The sequence below is a fragment of the Leptonychotes weddellii genome, chromosome 12, assembly GCF_054177405.1.
Source record: "Leptonychotes weddellii isolate Sample4059 chromosome 12, ASM5417740v2, whole genome shotgun sequence".
In the NCBI taxonomy this organism is placed as follows: domain Eukaryota; kingdom Metazoa; phylum Chordata; class Mammalia; order Carnivora; family Phocidae; genus Leptonychotes; species Leptonychotes weddellii.
In genome coordinates, this window is record NC_138380.1 from 77,071,434 (window position 1) to 77,092,860 (window position 21,427).

Consider the following 21,427-nt stretch of genomic DNA (forward strand, 5'->3'; position numbering starts at 1 on the left):
GTAGCCATGAAGACCACTAAAATGAGCCTATTGTCTTTACTGGGACCCAATTTTTTTCTGTCTCATACACACATGGCCCTAAATATAAATATAGTTCATTTTTGTGTAATTGTTGAATAGTTTCCACTTTCCAGAGACTCCAACCTTAGGCATATAGCTACAGGATTAATAATAGCATTATACAAATGGGATAAAACTTCTTGCCAATGTTTAACATAGTTTGCTTTTTTACACATTTGATCCTAAATGAGCACACAGGCATGTATTTTGGCAAAATCTCTGTATTGGCACTGCAATATAGCAAGTCTGAATCTATATAAGTAAGAGTAAAATTTTTAAAGCTTCATATACTCACTGTGAGTGTTGGGCAGTCAGAGACATTCAGCTTTTGCAGATTTGTACAGAGGCCTAAACCGAACAAGTTAAACATCACTAAACAACATAGCACAAATGTTTAAACTTAAAATTTTCCTTCCTATGTTCAATGCAGTGTATTCATTAGAAAACAAACAAAACCCTTGGCAAGTAATTTATTCTAAGTATATGGTTCCTTTTCCCAGCAACCAATTTCTTCTGGCTTTAAAGTTAAAATATATACACATGTTTATTTTCATTTGAGGACTACAGAAGAAAGGGGAAAAAAGGAAAATACTACTTTGGAAAACAGTATATACTTAGAGCTTTTAGCTGGGAAGAAAACCAACCTGCTTTTTTTCGTGGCACAACTTTTTTGGGTTTTGTTTTATCATTTTATTGTAAAAATTTTCAAACACAGAAAAGTTGAACTTGAAGAATGGTATACCCGCTACCTAGATTCTATTTATATTCCACTGTATTTGCATCTATACATCCATCTTTCTATCTATCCTTCAATCCATCTTATTTTTTATGCATTTTAAAGTAAGTTACAGACATCAGCACATGTTCCCCTCATACATCAGCATGGATATTAGAAATAATTCAGCATGCATAATAATTAACAAAATATTTATCTTTTTTTTAAGATCTTATTTATTTATTTGACAGAGAGAGAGACAGCGAGAGAGGGAACACAAGCAGGGGGAGTGGGAGAGGGAGAAGCAGGCTTCCCGCAGAGCAGGGAGCCAATGCGGGGCTCGATCCCAGGACCCTGGGATCATGACCTGAGCCGAAGGCAGACACTTAACAACTGAGCCACCCAGGCGCCCCTATGATTTGTTTAAATGAGATTTACATACAGTTTACAATGAATTGCAGACAGAGAAGTGGAGGATCGGAATGGCCAAGTGCCTGACTAACTCTGGGACTAGAGGAAACTGCACAGCTGATGGTCTCGCAGGGAAGATTACACATGCACACAAAGATCTGGATAGCAGAGCGTTACCCAGTCTGCACTCCGGTCTATACCGACAGGAAGTAAAACTCCAAATCTGAGACAGAAAAGAAGTATCTAGGGGAGAGGACACAAAACAGTAAAGGGGAGAAATGCGTGAGGCAAAGAGGGGGAAGTCATTCGAGGTGGGGGAGACCCCCATCAAGCAGGAAGACTCCAGGCAGGGGGGTGATCCTGGCATTCACACTGCTACAATGAATAGAAAACACATCTGCTGCTCATAACCACTTAGCCCCACAATAATAACAACAGAAATGTTATTAATTATAAACTGATTCTGAAAACAATGTAATAACTAAACTGATGATATTAATATTTTTATAGAATAGTTACGTGAGAGTAAGTAATTCGTGCATTCAACAAGTATTTATCAAAAAACCGTTATGTGTCAGAAACTCTACAGGTGCCAAAAATACAGCGGTAAACAAAAAAGATGAAAATCCCTGCCTTTGGGCAGTTCACATCCTAGATGGGGGAGACTGACAGTAAACAAAAGAAGTAAAATATCTACTTTGACAGATGGTGATAAGTACTACGGAGAAAAATAAAAAAGGGAGTGGAGAGTGGCTAGCAAGTGGAAAAGGTGCCACTTTAAATAGAGTGCTCAGAGAAGGCTTTGCTGAGGTGACATTCGAGCCAAGATATGCAAGACTTGACAAGGACAGGGCAGTATACTTTGAGCATTTCTGGATCTCACATTCAGTGTGGCTGGTTAACTGGGAGACAGTCCAGGAAAGAAAAAAAATAAGCTGGGGAGGACAGCCATTGGAGACCTACTCTTTTTTGTTTTTTGTTTTTTTTTGCATGTCTCAAGGCTGTAAGAAGAATCCCTTTAATGTCTTGAATCCAATTGTGCTGATACATTACATGTTTCAGTTTTCCTGATGCTAAGCCCTAACACTGTGGAGTACTTCCCCAGGACCTGGCACTGATGAGTGTCTTCTGCGCATGAGCCTGTTTCATTCTCCCAACAACACTACACGGTATCCTCAGCCCCATTTTACAGATACTGAAGATGAGGTTAAATAACTAGCTTGAGGTCACATAGGGGTTTTTTTGTTTGTTTAGATTTTATTTATTTATTTGTCAGAGAGAGAGAGAGAGTGTGTGTGTGTGTGTGTGTACAAGCAGGGGGTAGCTGCAGGCAGAGGGAGAAGCGGACTCCCTGCTGAGCAAGGAGCAGGATGTGGGGCTGGATCCCAGGACCCTGGGAACATGACCTGAGCCTAAGGCGGACACTTAACTGCCTGAGCCACCCAGGTGCCCCATGAGGTCACATAGGTAAGGAATTAGGAGAGTCTTCATTCCAACTCAGGGCCCAAACGTTTAGCCACCAAACCAGGCAAGTGGGAGGGTGCACTACACCACTGTTCAGAATGTGCCTTTATTAATTGCAATGTCTTTGCTCAAAAAAACTTACTAAATATCCAATCATTATGTTACACAACTGAAACTAACATAATGTTATATGTCAATTATACTACAATAAAATATATATATAAAGAAAATGAATTTTTTTTTTTAAAGCTGCTGTTATTAACACAATGCTCACAATGGCTCTTCATATATTTTTTTCTCCTGCAACCTAGAGACTCCCCTCGTACCTCAGCTGGGCCTCATCATTCCTGAACTGCATTAGTTAAGATTACCCAACCTTGGATTTCAGAGGAATACTTTCATTGTTCCGTCTGTCACACCAAGTAATTGGGACCAGCTGGATGTCAGGATGCGCGTGGTTACCGTGGTAATTCTGCTCTTCTTTTGTGAAGCCGCTGAGCTCCGCAAGGCAAGCCCCGGGGGCCCGAGAGGCCGAGCGAATCATGGCAGGGCGGGTGGGAGCAGGAGAGGCTCCAACCCGGTCAAACGCTACGCACCAGGCCTCCCCTGCGAAGTCTACACGTATCTTCACGAGAAATACTTAGATTGCCAGGAAAGAAAACTAGTTTACGTGCTGCCTGACTGGCCTCAGGATTTGCTGCACATGTTGTTAGCAAGAAACAAGATCCGCATATTGAAGAACAAGATGTTTGCCAAGTTTAAAAGGCTCAAGAGCCTGGATCTGCAACAGAATGAGATCTCCAAAATTGAGAACGAGGCTTTCTTTGGTTTAAATAAACTGACCACTCTCCTCCTGCAGCACAACCAAATCAAAGTCTTGACGGAGGAAGTGTTCATTTATACGCCTCTCCTGAGCTACCTGCGTCTTTACGACAACCCCTGGCACTGTACTTGTGAGATGGAAACGCTTATTTCCATGTTGCGGATTCCAAGAAACCGGAATTTGGGGAACTACGCCAAGTGTGAAAGCCCCTACGAACTGAAAAACAAAAAACTGCGGCAGATAAAATCTGAACAGTTATGCAATGAAGAAGAAAGCGAACAGTTAGACCCGAGACCCCAAGTGTCCGGGAGACCCCCTGTCATCAAGCCCGAGGTGGACACCTCTCTTTGCTACAATTACGTGTTTCCCATACAAACGCTGGACTGCAAACGGAAAGGTTTGTAAGCTTCTTAGTTTTTCCTTTTCGTGGATGATTAAAAATGCTCTTTGAATCTTAGACCCTCCCTCCACTCCACCATGCCTTGGGATTCCTCGTGTCAGTTCCACCAGAGGTCTTTCCCCAATGACAATGGAATTTACTCCAAGCTTTTCTAGGGTTTAGACTCAAGGTGGTTGGTGATTTGGGGGGACAGTAGAGGAGGATAGGAGCTGTGCTCAGGAAGGGCAGCCAGTTGGGTCCTACTCTTGCTAATCAGAAGCTGTGGCTGTCAAGAATCCCCTTTATCTTAAATCACAATGTCATATAATTTAGGTAAACAATTGGGTATAAAAAACAAGTCCAAATGCTGTCTATCTAATGTGACTTAAAGCGAAAACACGGCGTGCATCTGTGGGAAAATTACCTCAAGGGAAATCACGTGTGGAAGAGGACAGGCAAGAGCACTGTGAGAGGGAGGCCAAGTGGGATGTAGTGACCTCATGTCCGTACTTCTAAGAATCTGGTCTCAAGGTTTTAATAAACGCTTGCTAATATCCTGTATCTTCATTGTTCCCAAATTAAAACCTAAAAATATTGAAAGAACTAAGTTGAAAGTAGTTAATCCAAGAAAACTGAGGCTAAGGAAATCTTTCCAGAATATTACCTACTTCCTAAAAAAATCATTGCTGAGTTATACAGCCCACAGAGTCTTGGTCTGATACTGAGCAGGGTCTGCACATGCAGGATTAATTCACAAAATAAGAAAATGGGAAATTTTAGTAATGCTCTTGACAGGTTAGTGTAGATGTTCTTGAAGTATGATCTGGGAACTGCTAATCTACCCTGGGATAACCTGCCATAGGACAGTGTCTGTTTCTTTCTTTCTTTCTTTTTTATTTTTTTAAAGATTTTATTTATTTATTTGACAGAGAGATATAGCAAGAGAGGGAACACAAACAGGGGGAGTGGGAGAGGGAGAAGCAGGCTCCCCACTGAGCAGGGAGCCCGACATGGGGCTCAATCCAGGACCCTGGGAACAGGGCCTGAGCTGAAGGCAGACGCTTAACGACTGAGCCACCCAGGTGCCCCGGACAGTGTCTGTTTCATTTCTGGCATGGATTAATGACTTATTCATACTATTCAACTAAAGCTAGATGTCATTGGGTTAGGGTCATATCAGAACATGATGTCATCCCTTCCATTTAGTTTAGGAGGTTTTGCTTTGTTTTGTTTCTTTAAGAACAAAAAGAGAAGGTTAAGAGCAACACAGAAACTCAGGCTCCTTTCGGGGAACCACAGGCAGGAATTTGTTGACGCTGAAGAAGCAGGCAACCTGAACCAGGAGAAAATCTGTTCATTTATCAGCAAAGAAGTGCTCAAGCCTTGCCCTCCTTCTCAGACTCCAGAGGGGCACCTTGTTAGAGCACACCAAGGCCTTGGGACATGGAAAGGGGTGCTTGCTACAACACCCTGTGAAATGTGTATCATCTGCTGCCATAGGAGAACAATTACGGCATCATAACCAGGGAGATGCCATTCCAGGATCCTCTGAGTTTGAGAGAAAGTGCTCACTCATTGAACACCTACTGTTCTCCAGGTACTCCACACACATGCTGTCCACAGCTTCCAGGAAAGTAGTAGGATCCCCATTTACAGTTGGGAAAAATGAAGCTTAGGGAGGTTCAGTCATTTGGTTGAGGTTTCGCAGGTAAGCAGCAAAGCAAAGATTCGAACCTTGGTCTGCCTGATCCTGCCGTCTTCCTTAATCTGATCATGTTGAAACAAAAATCTGCCTCAACAATGGAAGCATAAAGAATTCCAGAAAAGTCAGTGTATGCTGTTTCTCTGCAGCCAGATTGGGTTAGAATTTCCCTGATGTTGTTACAGTGAGTACTTAATATTCCATGCTGAAAAGCATGTGTTACTAGGAGTGCCTTTGTGATGCTTAGATTAAAAACTTAATTTAAAAAAGTTAATACCAGAGTTGCTAATCCTAGACTTGGGTTAGGAAAATTACTTGATAGGGGCGCCTGGGTGGCTCAGTCGTTAAGCATCTGCCTTCAGCTCAGGTCGTGATCCCGGGGCCCTGGGATCAAGCCCCACATCAGGCTCCCCGCTCGGCAGGAAGCCTGCTTCTCCCTCTCCCACTCCCCCTGCTTGTGTTCCTTCTCTTTGCTGTATCTCTCTCTGTCAAATAAATAAATAAAATCTTAAAAAAAAAAAGAAAAAATTACTTGATATAGCTGAGGCTCTCCCCTCAAGCTAAAGTTAATTTGCACTTGCTACAATAGGTGATAAAGAGAAAATATGTATAGTTAGGTTCATTGATTATCTGAGAAAAATGCCATCAACACAAAATTGAAGACTTCTACAGCTAGATTACACTATAATTTAAGAATAGATAACGTGCAGGCACCTGGGCAGCTCAGTCGGTTAGGCACTGACTCTCGGTCTTAGGGTTGTGAATTCAAGCCCTGGGTTGTGAGTTCAAGCCCCGTGTTGGGCTCCCTACTGGGTGTGGAGCCTACTTTAAAAAAAATTAAAACAACAACAACAAAATAACGTGAAGGGAAATAGCTTCCATTTTTACTGCTTTACTGCTCTTGGTCTATTTCCCTCCACAATGAGCCTATTTCTGCCTTTGTCTTATTTTCCATGATATTTTTGTCCCATTTTCTTTTGGCAAATGTCAACTTATAAAAACAGATACATTTTTTATTTTTTTCTTTCCTCAACTTATTGTTGTCTAAACACAGCCTTCCAGATATGCCCCATAAATTTGGGATGCAGACAGTGCCCCTTGTTTTAAAATACACATATTATTTGCTGGAAACAATGTAAAGTTTCATGGCATACACACTTTATATATATAATAATACTGGCTCATCCATGAAAGGACAACTCAAGTTCCTCCAGACATTAATGACTACATAAATCAGAGCATAGACCTTTTAGATTACAAAATAAAGGGTAGTTTTGTCTTTTAATATCAATATAAATTGCTTTCACTATGGTTGATATAAATCTATTGATTCAGTTATTGTTTGTTTTTCATCATGGGGGATTGTTGATTCCCATAAGTTTAAAGGCAATGGTGTTGTCTCTTAAACCTCCTATACTCCCAGGTACTTCCTGGCACAGGGCCATGTGCTTTAGACGGATGATAATAACTGAGCTGCTTTCTTTGTTCTTGCAAAAGCAATAATTTAAGCAACCTTTAAAAATAAAAATACATAGAATTAAAAATCATGGCTAGAATTCAAGTATGACTATCTGAATTTAATTTACTGTCATTTTCCTTATTCCATTCTATAAATAGATACCAAATGTCAAATATGAAGAATCCCTGCCAAAGTGTAGTAATACTTTTGCTTATGTTCCACATGTTAGATACTATGTAGAATCTAAAGAAGCCTAAAACATGCTAGCAAGAGTAGAACTAGCAGTGGTATTAATTAGCTGTCAACTAAATGCTCCGTGTGCCTAAGACATGGTAGTTTACATGCATTATGTAATTTACTCCTCATAACCTTCAAAGAGCACTATCATTACCCTCATAAAGGAGGAAACAGAAGCTAAGTTGCCCTTCTAAAGTCACACAGGCAGTCCCCAAGCCATTGACCGCCATGCAATGTCATTTCTTCCTTCAAGATTCTAGGTACATCTATTAACCAAGAAAAATATAGAAAAGCTTTCTGGCTGCTTTCTCCTGGTACTGACTCTCCTCTTAGGCTCTGTACGATATGCCATGTACAAGAAGCACACAGGAAACTCAAATACAGATTCCCCTAACTCAGGAGCTGTGCCTTTCCTGGCTGACAGATGATGAAAATCAGATGGTGTGCATAGGGTACCCAATACGTGCGAGTTTGACCACACAGACCTCAAAGATCACTGATTTTGCCTTAAACGTTTGACAGCAAGAAAAAGAAATAATAGCTTTATTCACTGGAGGACAGGCACTTGGCCGACAAAACTTAGTCTCTCGAAGGGAATAAATGTGAGATTAGTTGAAAGGCGTGTTTATGCCATATTGAGGTAAATGGATTTGCCAAAAATCCATGAACATGAGAGTTGAAAACTGCCTTTTGGCTTCGCATTTACCAGAATAATTTACAATTTTTAAGGATTCATTTTACTTCTAAGATTAGGGCCGGGGAGAATTATGCAGGTAAATTGCTCTTAGCTGTCTCTGAAGTTAATTTCACTGCTAGTTTGAACAATGATTAGTAAGATTTTTTTTGCAAAATCAGGGTCATTTATGGCTCTTTGCCTGCTGTTACTGAGCCTTCAGAGTAGTTCTGACATTGCTGACAACTAAGATAGCCCACTAAATGGGAAATTACGTGGAGAAAATTTTCCAGTTTACTCCTCAAACTCAGCAGGTTTTGGTTGGGGAGGGGTAAGGTTGTCAAGGGTGATAATAGAGTAAATGAGGTATTTTTTGAGTGTTCACCAGGAATTTTAAGTAGCAGCAAATAACTCCGTGGTGCCTGGTCTAGAAATGGAGGCATTGACCAAATGTGACTTGTGGCCTGGGGAAATTCGTATTTATATAATCTTTATCAAAGAAACACACACTTAGCATCAATATTTGCAATTCTCATTCAAGTTTAAGATGAAAGAACTAAAGAACTGTTTTTACTCCTCAGTACAACAAATAAGATTTTTCCATGTTTTTCTAAGCCATAGGAGTAAAGGCTTTGGGTTGCATTTCCTGGTTTTACTTGTGGATCCTATTTTTACCCCGTTCTTACTGCTGACAATGCCAGAGTTGGTTCTGCAATTCATAGTCCCTTTCTAGCATCCACAGGCCCGTCACACTGCTTAAGTTGGGTTTCAGGGAGTTCTCATAAACATTTTTTTCTACCCATTAATTTGTGGTTTACTCACTTCAGCTTGTCCTACAGTGGTTGCTTGGGAGGTCTCTGTCATCCACCCCATGTCCAACCCAGCAGATGTGGGTTCAGCAAGCAAGTCCTGATAAACAGCCTGCTTTCCAGAACCTAGGAGATACCGCCTATGGTGGCAAGGAAGACCTATAGTCCTTAATGGCTTTATTGGACCTTAATGAGGACTTGGGCTTTTATTCATAGTGAGATGGGAACAACAGGAGGATTCTATCGTCTGGAGGACTGGAAGCCATCTGGGAAAATGACATGATCTATGTTTTGACTGTATCACATGGGCTTAGGACACTTTGGGGATAATCCAGACAAGAGCTGATAGTGGCTTAGACCAATATGGTAGCAGCGGAGTAACTAAGAAGAGGTGAGATCCTGAGTATTGTGAAATAAAACCCTATTCTGCTTCTGAAACCTAAGAAAATGCCACAGACATTTTCAATAATTATTCCAAACATTTAATGTCAAAAAATTATTTCTTTGATCTGTCCTCAGTTGTCTCCATGGTTTTTAATTATTGCTGGGATCTCCATCTCCTTGTTTACATGTAGGACCCAAGAGAGAATATAGCTCTCCAGTTAGGGTCTTGATGATCATAAAGGGAGGATTACCTCACTGTTGCAACATTATAATAAGTTCAAGTCTTAAAATCTTTAACCTTTCAATATATTGGCAGACAAAATTCTAGGTCAAACGGAACAATGCCTTACCAAAGGACAAAAATGAGATCACTCCCTATTTTAAAATCATTTTTATTACAAGAGTCCTTAGTATTCTTAAATCATTAAACTCAACATTTAATTAGCTTTTATTATTTATAATGTATTATCTGTTGCTGACTACGATAAATTACCGCAAAATGTAATGGCTTGAAACAACACACATTTATTATCTCACAGTTTCTGTGGATCAGGAAACCAGACCAGCTAGGTCCTCTGCTTCCACATCTTTCACAAGGCTGCAATCAGTGTATTGACCAGGACTCATACCTATGGTCTCATCGAAGGCTCAACTGGGAAAGACTCTTCCTCCAAGCTCATATGGCCGTTGGCAGAATTCAGTTCCTAAAGGGTTGTTGGACTGAGGGTCTGAATTCCTTGCTGGCTGTTTGCCAGAGGCCACCCTTAATTTCTGGCCACATAGGCCTCTCCAGCATGACAGCTTACTTCGTCAAAGTCAGCAGAAGAGAGTCTGCTGGCAAAATGAAAGTCACAATTTCTTGTAACCTAATTGTGGAAGTGACATCCCATCACATTTGCTGCATTCTATTGTTGGAAGCAAGTCACTAGGTTCAGGCCATATTCAAGGGGAGGGGTTGACACAAGGGCATACGTATCAGTAGAGAAGAACATTGAGTGCCATTTTAGAAGCTGTCTGCCACATACCATTGTTTATTTAGGATGTATTAGGCATTGTCCTAAGCCTCCACCATGAAGCTTCTATGGTGGGGAAGGTACAAAAATGAAAGCAATCTGTAAAATGTATACTATGTCTGATGGTGAGGACTTACCAATTGAGGAAAAGCAGGTAAAGGTAGTATTAATGCCCAACTGAAAACTGGGAGATGTCATTGTAAATATAGAGCTAGGAAGGTCTCATGGCCACCCCAATATATTGACTCCACCTCAGTTGTTCCCCCATTCCAACTTTAGCCTTTGCCAGTCTTGAGAATTCTAGGCCAGATGGAACAGCATAAATGGGGCAGAAAGTTCCCAGGAACAGGCAGCAGAGCATAGTGGATAGAAGTATATATTCTGAAGCTAGCATGTGTGTTTAAATCCTAGGGCTATGACTATGGGAAAATTGTGCCTCAGTTTCCTCATCTGTAAAATGAGAATAATAATAATACTTAGTCCATAGTGTTCTTGTCACTTAATACTTGTTAGAACGCCTAGAACAGTTCCTGCACATAGATATCAAGATACTGAGATCCCATCAAGAAGAGAAAGCAAATTTAGCAATAATGAGGATACTAAAGAACGAACTACCAATGCCATTCCATTTGAGACCATGGATTCTGTGTATTAAAAGAGGGAAAAAACAAGCCTGAGTCTTTATGAAAGTAAATATATTATGGGATAAGTTCTAAATACCAGAGTGGGGTTTTTTGGGGTGTTTTGTTTTTTTTTTTACTATTTTGAAAAAATTATCAGCAATTCAATTATTCTGTACCAAAAAAGGCATTATGGATAAATGGATACCACCTATTATAAGCTTATTTTACTGTACCCAGTCAACAAATTTTATTCAGAACGCCTTTGGGCCACGCTATTTCTCAGATGTCAATTAATCTGGACATTTTACTGCTTCTCGTTTTCTTTTGTGGAAACAGGTATGTGTCTCTTCAAAGTTTTCACTTGCTTTACTTAAAATTAAATAAAACCTTAGAATATTTTGCTAAAGAGAAAGTACAAATACTACACTAAAATATAACATAAACACTATATATTTTTAAAAGCATGATTTAAAGAGAAACAAATAGTAAAGACAAATTAGGTGAGCCCTGATTTCCTGTTCACCTGTGAAAAAGAACCTGGACTCTTTTTCCAGAGGCTTTTTCTATAGTAATAATAACAATAATACTGTTATTGTTGTTCCTGAGGAATCCAGGCATCTAGGAGTGGTGGAGTATAAACTAAATCACAAGGATTCAGGGAATATGTGGTGATGCGGAAGCAGAGGCAACAAGTCAAGACAACGCTTTTCTCAAATTTTAGCATCCAAGGAAAGGAGCAATAGGAGAGCAGCTTGAGGGCCATCAAGGTCAAAAGCTTTTTGTTCTCTTTTTAGGGTGGAGAGACCTGCGCTTTTTTGTTGGCAGAAGGAATCGAAAGAGAGGGATGAAATGAAAATACAACAGAGAGGCAATAGTTAATAGTGAAAACTCCTAGAGCAGGTGGGAAGGGATTGGGAGGGGACACACATAGAGTGATGTGATTGGCTTCATTTCCTTTTAGCTTTCTTTTTTTTTTTCTAAAGCTTCCCAGGTGCTTCTAACAGACAGCCAGGAGGGAGCCCCACCTGATGCCTGCTGTCCTCTTGATTTCTTGCCGCCACCTCAAGGACACTTCTCTGAATAGCTCAGCAAGGAGTGATACCCGTTCCTCTGCGTGTGATGCACCTGGTCCACAGGGCCTTGGTGGAGTTAGCACATTCTAAGTCTTGTTCATACCAGTGTTCTTTGGCTTTAGATAATTCCATTCCCCTTTAAGAGCCGACTCTTCAACCACAGGAGGAAGAGTGACAGAGAATATGGGGTGAGGGGAAACCTCGATAACCGGAATGTTATTAATTTTTCAGAGCTGAAGAAAGTTCCAAACAACATCCCTCCAGATATTGTTAAACTTGACTTGTCATACAATAAGATCAACCAACTTCGACCCAAGGAGTTTGAAGATGTTCATGAGCTAAAAAAATTAAACCTCAGCAGCAATGGCATTGAATTCATAGATCCTGGTAAGTTCCTCAGAATAGCCCTTTAAATGGGTGATGGGTATTCTTTGATTTTTTTTTTCCTTATGACAACATTTGTGGTAAATGCAAAAACTAAATAATAAAAAGGTTAAATTAAACATGCTGCCTAAATTAGAACTTGTTTGGCGCTCAGAGAAATATTTACCAAAATGTTGCTTTATGAAGGTTATAATATTATATATTACCAAGCAACAGTTATTCAGTTGGTCCAAATAAAAGTGTTTTTTGTAGAATAGATTTTAAAAAGAAGAATATGTGGTCAGTAATATGTTAAACAGATAGTGATTTTTAAAGGGAAATTCAGATTTGGTATTTTCTTTGCTATCCATTAAGTCCCAACTTGTTTAAGGCAAGACTTTAACGACTTGCTTAAAGTAAACTTGAGGGGATGGGGCACCTGGGTGGCTTAGTCGGTTAAGTGTCAGCCTTCGCCTCAGGTCATGATCCCAGGGTCCTGGGACTGAGCCCCAGGTCCGGCTCCATGCTCAGCAGAGAGCCTGCTTCTCCCTCTCCCCCTGCCCCTTTCCCTGCCCCCCAGCTGCTCATGCTTTCTCTCTGTCTCAAATGAACAAATAAAATCTTCAAAAAATAAATAAACTTGCGGGGTGCCTGGCTGGCTCAGTCAGTGGAGCGTGCAACTCTTGATCTCAGATCGTGAGTTTGAGCCCCACATTGGGTATAAAGATTACTAAAAAAATAAATAAAACTTTAAAAAAGGTCTACCTTCGGCTCAGGTCTTGATCCCTGGGTCCCTGGATGGAGCCCTGCATCGGACTCCCTGCTCAGGGGGAGTCTGCTTCTCCCTCTGCCCCTTCCCCTGCTCATGTTCTCTCGCTCTCTTTCTCTCAAGTGAATAAATAAAAAAATCTTTAAAAAAGAATTTTAAAAACTTTAAAAAAAAATTAAAATAAACTTGAAAAATTTTCTGCTAAGCACCAAGCTCATAAATTAAGATAAAATGTGCTCAAGCCAGAGCCAGATGTATTTTATCTAATCCTAGATCCAGATTAATTCTCTTTCCCATCCTTCAAATCTCCTCCCCATTTGCTAATAAGAAGCAAAGCCTCTGGCAAAAATGAGGATGGTACGTTCTATAAGCACACTGGATTTGGAAAGAACTGAGAATTACTGCAATTTTGATCAGATTTGTAACATACATACTTTCATAGTGCTACTTCAATTTGAAAAATCCTATCTATAAAAATTATTTTAATATTATTAATAATTCAGTGTTAATATCATAAATATTTTCAGTTCAATTGTTACTTCTGCTTTTCTTACTGGTAATTTAATACCATTAATAGAACAGTAGGATTTTAACATTGTAGAAAGTGAAAATTGAGAATGAATGTTCTGGAGCTACAAAGGCGCATTTTAGTGTTAGTAACATCTTTTTAAAATATTAAGAAACGATAATTTAAAATTTTCCCACAATAACAACACCATGCTACACTTAACACCTTAGCCTGTATAGATGACGTAGACCTGGGGATATCTTTAAGTTGTGAGGTCAAAAGCAATTTTCATTTCACAGTGAGTAAGAATACAACAGAGACATCCTTCTCCCAGCTGAAGCAATCATCCTGTTAGTGTGGCAGTCAGTCACTGGTAGCCAGTCTCCACAAAGCTAGGCCACAGTGTAAAGAGTCTGGAAGCGGAGACCCTCCTCTCTTGCTGCATGAGAACCAAAGAGTTGCAAGACAAGCACGCCTTGTCCCGGGCCCTGGGCTTACACCCATCAAAAGCATCCAGGCAACTGAGTTTTAGAGTTACGTCTCAAAGAGACTAAAATGTTTGTTATTCTGTGGCCTGAGTTAAATTTATTAAAGTAGTGAATAATGGTACAACAATATCTTCATTGTAATGGAAGCACAGTCTGTAAAGAAAACTAGAGAGAAATGAGAAAACAATGCAAAGATAGATAATAGTGCAAAACGGGTTTATTTCTAGTGATGTTTTTCCCTCATCAGTTATGAAATTCCCATAATTGCAAGGATTCCTTTACCATCCTTGAGATCTCCTGAAGGCCTCTCAAACTCGCTTACCTGGTGTGTTTTCCTTGCTGACACACAAGATGAACTCTTGTTCTTTTTTTTTTTCTCAATTCAGTCCCGGGAAAGTATTTTCTACATTAACAAATATATGTTGAGCACCTCCCGAACGTCAACCACTTTCGTGGAACAAAAAGTATCTCAGCTCTTCAACAAGTCAAAATGACCTAAAGAGGTTTTAAAAATAAAAGACCTTCAGGGCGCCTGGCTGGCTCAGTCAAGTAGACCGTGCCACTCAATGTCAGTGTTGTGAGTTCAAGCCCCATGTTGGGCAGGGAGCCTATTTAATTTTAAAAAAATACCACTAAGATTAAAGTCCTTCTATATTTCAGGACCGATGAGATGAAACAGAGCCAAAGTAGACTTAAGTAAATACTTATGCTGGTAGGTACACAAACGCAATGAGATTTACTGGTTTTAAAAGGCATGAAATAACAATTTCATGAAATGCCAGACTTTCCGGCAGAAGAGAGAAAGAAGACACCCTGTTAGGGGTTTTAGCTCCTTTAAGAAACAAATGAAATCCACCTTTCCCAAATGCTTGAATACATAGGGTTTAAGTAAAAACTATAGTGCTTGCAAAATAAAATCGAGGAATGTTTTCACATGCTTTCAGTCTGAAGGGCTGACTTGTTTTGAGGAAAGGAGATTGTGAGATGGTTGGTTCACAGAATGTTAGCAAATAGGGGGAAAAATGCAGTGTCTTCAGAACTGTTATTACACGGGCTGACCTTTTGCTCCTCCCCAGCTGCCTGCCCGATCCCAACTCTCCTATCCAGGCCATTGCTTTCGCACCAAGATAGAAAGAATTCTTTTTAGGGGAAATTATGAGTTTTGTCTGAAAGCAAATGATATGAAGATGGTTCATGGTATTGGTATTAGAGCACATTTTCCAAATTCAAAATAAAGGCATTATTGTATGCCCCGAGTATTTTAAAACAGTAATGAGAAAATGCTTGAAATAGAAACAAAATATTTGAGATCAAGGTTGACCAATAAGTTCCAGGTTTAGTCCACATCAACTGAACTAGGGATAATCTAGGTTTAGATTTCTTTTTTTATTCCTGGAGGGGGGGTGAAAAAGAGGTTTTTGTTGTCTTATTTTTGTGTTATATGTTTGATATTTGTTAATTACCGACCCTCCAACAGAATTAAATACATACGGATTCAAAGCTGACAGCTACCATAGCTTGCCAAAACACAACCAGAGGTTTTCAAAATGTTGATTAAAATTGTTTCATTTTGGACTCTACAGGAATATAGTTCCCTCCCCCTAAACAGAGAAAGGGCTGTTTTCGCAGCATTTTGAGTTTGCTGATATCCCAGGAACTGTCAGATCATCACCATACACATTTTTTCATTGTTTATGCACTTATGTCTTACATTTGAAATATTTTCCTAATTCATGCTTTTTTTGATGGCATCTTTGCAATGAGTATTTAAAAAATGCACTTGAGCCCAGAAAACATTTTTTAGAAAGCTAACATAAAACTGATTTTTCAAATAAAATACTGTATTCTAGTCAATTAAATCCAGGAAAAAGCTTTGTGTGAGTAAAAACACACTTCAGAATTTTGCATTTAGACATGTATACTGTTAGGAAAATTTAATTAAAACCAAAATTTCCCAACACAGAAATTCTCTCCACAAAGGTAGTAGAGGGAAAGAAAAAAAAAAAAAACGCTTTTATTATTGAATAAGCATTAAACCAGAATGTGATGCACATCACAGGAAATCTTCTAAGAGATTGCAAAGACAGAAATCTTACTCTTTTATATAGCCAAGCAGACAACGCAATACATGCATGTTTTCAGGGTAAATAACTAGTCCTTAAGTGAAAGGACTTGACAGCATTATTTGTCATACATGGTGCATCCTAACTTGATCTGGTAATTGAGGTGACCAATTGGCTTTATCCAGAGAAAAACAAACTCCATCTTTATATGAAGAGATGGTTTTGCAACTAGCAGCAAGGCCCCTTGGGTCCCACAGAAACTGGAAGATAGGGCTGCTATCTCCCTTGATGTTTACATTTCAAAAGAGATGGTTCTCAAGTCCTTGGGAAAGACCTTCCTGGCTCTCAAAGTTGACAGAAGCCCTAGTCAATCTTGTAAAGGATATGTATGCATTTCAGAGAGTATAAAGTACTTAAAATTACAAGTTTTCTCAAGTAAACGCTCTGCGAAAAAGGAGAGGAAGGCAATCTCTTTTCTTTATTTTTCAACCAGGAGAATTAAGTCTCTTATTTTTTTTGTATTTGTCCTGATAATACGCCCTACAGTTGGATGTGACCCAGCTATTCATTGCGTTAATAAATATTTTCTGTTTCTAGCTGCTTTTTTAGGACTCACACATTTAGAAGAGTTAGATTTATCCAACAACAGTCTACAAAACTTTGACTATGGAGTATTAGAAGACTTGTATTTTTTGAAACTCTTGTGGCTCCGAGATAACCCTTGGAGATGTGACTACAATATCCACTACCTCTACTACTGGTTAAAGCATCACTACAACGTCCACTATACCGGCCTGGAATGCAAAATGCCTGAAGAATACAAAGGGTGGTTTGTGGGAAAATACATTCGCACTTACTTCGAAGAATGCCCCAAAGACAAATTACCAGCATACCCTGAAACATTTGACCAGGATACGGAAGATGAGGAATGGGAAAGAATACATAGGGATCACACAGCAAAGAAGCAAAGTGTAAGAATCACTATAGTGGGATAACTGAGAAATTGTTCTCAGGTTTTGTGTTTGCTAGACCGATGTCAGAAAACCACATGTTTACATTGGGATTAACATGTTGCCTATTGATGCAGGGTTATCCAGCTAAAGGAAGGGTCCCTTAATTAGTAGTAGTAGTATTGTGAGAATTCTAGCACTCAAGGGAATACTTTCATCCTGCTTTCCTGCCTGTTGCAGACCGGCCTTTAGTGATGATTCCGCACTGGTCAACTGCAGGATTTGGGTCCTAATGATGACATTGGAATTTCATAATGTCCTGTATAAATGTTTTTACTGCTTTTTGAAAATAAAAAAAAAAAACTTGGTTCATTTTTATATGCCTTGTGATAGCTGCTGGTGCATACCTAAAGATCAAAATGAAAATATATGAACGCTTAATAAATATAAAATATCATTCTCTCCCTCCGCCCTTCCCACTTTTTTTTTTTTTTTTCAGTAAGTCAGCTTATACATAGAATAAAATCCCATTTCAGACTCCTGTGCATTCCAAAATGAGGTCCTGGTATTCTCAAATTCTCAAGTACTCTTCACTGATTCTTGCAAACAACTGTCAAGCTAGACCTGAAGGAGAATTGTCACAAGCAAATAAATAGAGAATCTGGAAATTGTATTGGAGACTGGTCAGAAGATGGGACTCCGAAGAATTTGTAGATGGTGTGAAACATTATGAAACATGAGCAACAAAGAGGTATAAACTCTAGAGAATGTGGAAATAGCACTGAGTTTTGAACAGAGTTCAGACTAGAAAGCCACCTGCCAGTGGGAAGGGCCTGAGCTCTTCAATATGTCAAGCATAAAGCAAAGGATGAAGTTAGAATTCAGGGTCAGGACTGGGGATGAGGCAGAAGCCAGCAGGAGGCAGTGATCTCAAAAGCAACCGAGTAAAGAGGTGGTGTCCAAAAGAAGCCCCATGATTTGGGTTTGCAGGTTAAAATTAGCTCACCCAGGGAAACGGATCATCAGAAAAAGAGGAAATACCTGGAGAATAACCCCATCAGCTAGTGTTTTGATAGATAGCTGTACTATTAGAAAAATTAAAATATGTATATATATACATATCCTTAAAAATGCCACTTTTTCATTTTCATAGAAATTTCCCTTTCACGCTGAGTTGAATACATTTTCATTTCACATGTATATAACAAAGTTTAGCAAATGGTCTTACTGGATACTTGCACAAAGCATAAAAGCCGATATACGACAAATAGTACTGAGCATTTCTTAAGCACCGATTAGATGCTAGACACTGTGCTCAAAGCTTTACATATTCTAATTCTCACAAGATCCCTCTGAGGTAGGTAATATTATCTGCCTTTTCTAGATGAGGAATCCAAGGCTTAGAGTTTAGGTAACTTGGACACAGTCACAGAGCTGGCAGGCGGCCTAGCCAGCATTCAGGTCCATCTAAGCCCTTTCTGCTATGCAGGACTCTGCCCATTTTACCAGTGGTTTGGATTAGGGGTAGAGACTTACACATACTCGGTCTCAATGCAAATCCTCACCTTATTCACTGTGAGGTAATAAAGGGAGCTGTTAAATCTGTTACTAGAGTGTTAATGTTCATGAACGCTCAGAGTAACATACTAAGAACACGAGACCTATTTCAGGTCTGATGGTGGAGAAAGCCTAGGTGGGAGACTGAGGCACACAGGGGGGACACGAGGGTTCTAGAAAGAAAGGAGATTAAATCTGATTCAGAGAAAGGGTTCAAGTTACTCTCTGGTTCCATTTTTGGAGGCTAGTTGGAGATTTTATTGGTTGATTTTTATATTCAGTGTCATCTTCCAGATCTATTTGGAAATAAAGCTCTGAAACACATTGCAATAGAAATTGATCCATACTATTCAAAAATAAGTTAGAGTTGCTAATATCTCCCAGGACCAAAATTGAAGTACATTTTTTAAAGCTTAGGATTTGTCCCTTCTCTGTATCAGGGTTTATACTTTTCAGGAAAACAGAGTTGATCAATGAAGAATTGAACATTTAGGTACCTCGTCTCCTGCCGATTTCTTGAGAGTTGAATAAATTGTCTTTGGACCTTTCTTCTGTTCAATAGATGATGGAGGTCAGAAGATTTAAAAAATAAGTATATTTTGTGGCAGTCAAAAATATGATAATCCTGAAATCTACATATTTGAACATACATGTTTAAATGTAACAATTATTTATCCAATACTCAAGTAATATTTGGATAAATACTCAAGTTCTGTTTTGTTCTGTTTGTTTTAACTTTCCTACTAGTCCTCAAATTCCCTGATTTTTCTGAAGTAAATAAGATTCACTGCAAGCTGAGGTCTCTTGAGTCCTAAGTCTGAGTCATCTCTGACCTAGCCTGGTTATTTGGGAAAGATACTTAACATTAAGCAGTTCAGATTTTTCATTTACTAACCATTCATCCTCTGGGGCTTACGCCCAAGATCAATTAATGTCTGTTTCTGAGGAATCCGTTTCTCCTACTCTGGCAAATAGAAGCAAATCAGTACTGAAAATCTACTTGCCTAAATTCGATGAGACGTCGAGGCTCCTCTCTTCAAGAGGTGGGGGGGGAGGGTGTTGGTGAGTGGAGGGGAAAATGTAATCTGTGACTAACAAATCAGTGTAAATACTAGAGTGAATAAGAACAACACGAATGGGGCAGGGAGACTGGCAAATTACTTCATAATTCTGTTCAAAACATTTCAATATTATATCTTATAAATTCTAGAAACATAAACATGTAACTACAGGGGTAGTCACACGTCAAAGCTGCTTCTGAACTGCTCATCTTGCCAGTCACCGAGTGAGTGGAGAAAAATTTCAGCCAAGTGGAGCTTCTCATCCCCAATATATCTATTTTACTAAAGCACAACACAACTCCTGAACTTAGAAATCACTTGTGTCCCTGTGACAAATGTTTGCTGAAGTGTTTTAGTATATACTCTGCACACTTAATTGTCACAATATTATAGCAAGCATTTTTCTCCCCTGCCCTCAGCTACCTTTTAAACATTTTAAGATAACAATTTAAAGTTAATTTTATTCTAAGGTTTTTGCAGACAAGGATTTTGTATAACTCTTGTGGTCATTCAGCCAAACAGCTCAAATGATTAGCCAATATTTACCTTCAGTGTAGCAATCAGAAAGTCAAACTTCTTGCCAAAAAAGTGTGTAATTCTAGACACACCAATAGATTGACTGACCTTAGCTGGGAGAAAAAATTGAAAAGCTGAAACATCGCTGAGATTGGGTTTTTATCTTTGACATACTCAGGGTAGCTGGAATTAAAACTGATTTCATTAAATAATCTTTAGCAAATTAAAATATCATAAAGATGAGATAGGTAGTACATTTACTTCCTTAGAAAGCCAAGGTCTACTCAGGCTTGCATGTTTAATTTTTTACTGTGATAAAGACTTTTGTACTAAGAAATACAGAATTACACTTCTAGATAAATGTGAATTTATTTTTTTTAATTTTTTTAGAGCAAGAGGAGGTGGGAGGACAGAGGGAGAAGGAGAGAGAGAATCTTAAGCAGGCTCCACACCCAGCACGGAGCACAACACAGGGCTTGATCTCACAACCCTGAGATCATGACGTGAGCCAAAATCAAGAGTCAGTCACTTAACTGACTGAGCTACCCAGGTGCCCCAGATAAATATTTTTAAGTAGACCACAAAATATCAAAAAACTTAAGGCAGTATTTTTGGCTATCTTGGACTAATAACTACCTAAGATCAATCAATCAATCTATCTATGATACAATGTATGAGATATATATTACATATATAAGATATATCATTATCTGATGTAAAGGACATATGCCATTGCATAGTACAGAATTGTTTATTGTTTGGCCCTCTCTGTATTCTCTACACAAGTTGCAACTTCATGTTGCCCATTTCCTCTCCATCCCAAACTTCCCAGTGGACTTTGTGTCTAGGCATCAGGAAAGGTATTTATGTGGAAACAGATAAAAAAAAGAAATCTAGGGCAAGTTATAGCTGTAAATGTCAACATTTTAAAAGAATATAGACTCAGTAACCTAAATTTCCACCTTAAGAAACTAAAGATGAGCAAGAAAATCCAATGCAAGCAGGTTAATAAAGATTGGAGTGGGGATAAAATAGAAAATAGAAAAACAATAGAATCAATAAAAATCAAAGTTGATGTTTGAACACTCATGTTCATAGCAGCATTATTTCACAACAGCCAAAAGTCCACTGATGAGTGAACAGATAAACAAAATGTGGTATATACAGCTAATGGAGTATTTTTCACTCTTTTCTTTTTTATTTATTTATTTATTTTTTTTATTCTTATGTTAATCCCCATACATTACATCATTAGTTTTAGATGAAGTGTTCCATGATTCATTGTTTGTGCATAACACCCAGTGCTCCATGCAGAATGTGCCCTCCT

The 21,427-nt window shown here is 39.0% G+C and overlaps 2 protein-coding genes across 3 annotated transcripts in view; one reads left to right on the plus strand and one right to left on the minus strand.

The window, feature by feature from the left end:
- LRRC17 (leucine rich repeat containing 17) overlaps positions 1-17,344 on the plus strand; it is a 30,940-nt gene extending 13,596 nt beyond the window's left edge. The window contains exons 1-4 of one of the 2 annotated variants that reach the window (XM_081800652.1): positions 999-2,355; positions 2,962-3,870; positions 12,057-12,212; positions 16,614-17,344. In XM_081800652.1, coding sequence (XP_081656778.1) covers positions 3,099-3,870; positions 12,057-12,212; positions 16,614-17,011 — 1,326 coding nt within the window. In that variant the 5' untranslated portion in view covers positions 999-2,355; positions 2,962-3,098 and the 3' untranslated portion in view covers positions 17,012-17,344. Of the gene's footprint in view, positions 1-998; positions 2,356-2,961; positions 3,871-12,056; positions 12,213-16,613 lie in introns of those variants that run through there. The other variant, XM_006731905.3, reaches the window with a different exon arrangement.
- Positions 1-21,427, minus strand: part of FBXL13 (F-box and leucine rich repeat protein 13) — a 169,191-nt gene that overhangs the window by 105,537 nt on the left and 42,227 nt on the right. Inside the window, exons 5-7 of the mRNA XM_081799706.1 lie at positions 8,746-8,872; positions 3,494-3,689; positions 356-408 (exon numbers count right to left, since the gene is read on the minus strand). Coding sequence (XP_081655832.1) covers positions 356-408; positions 3,494-3,689; positions 8,746-8,872 — 376 coding nt within the window. The remainder of the gene's footprint in view (positions 1-355; positions 409-3,493; positions 3,690-8,745; positions 8,873-21,427) is intronic.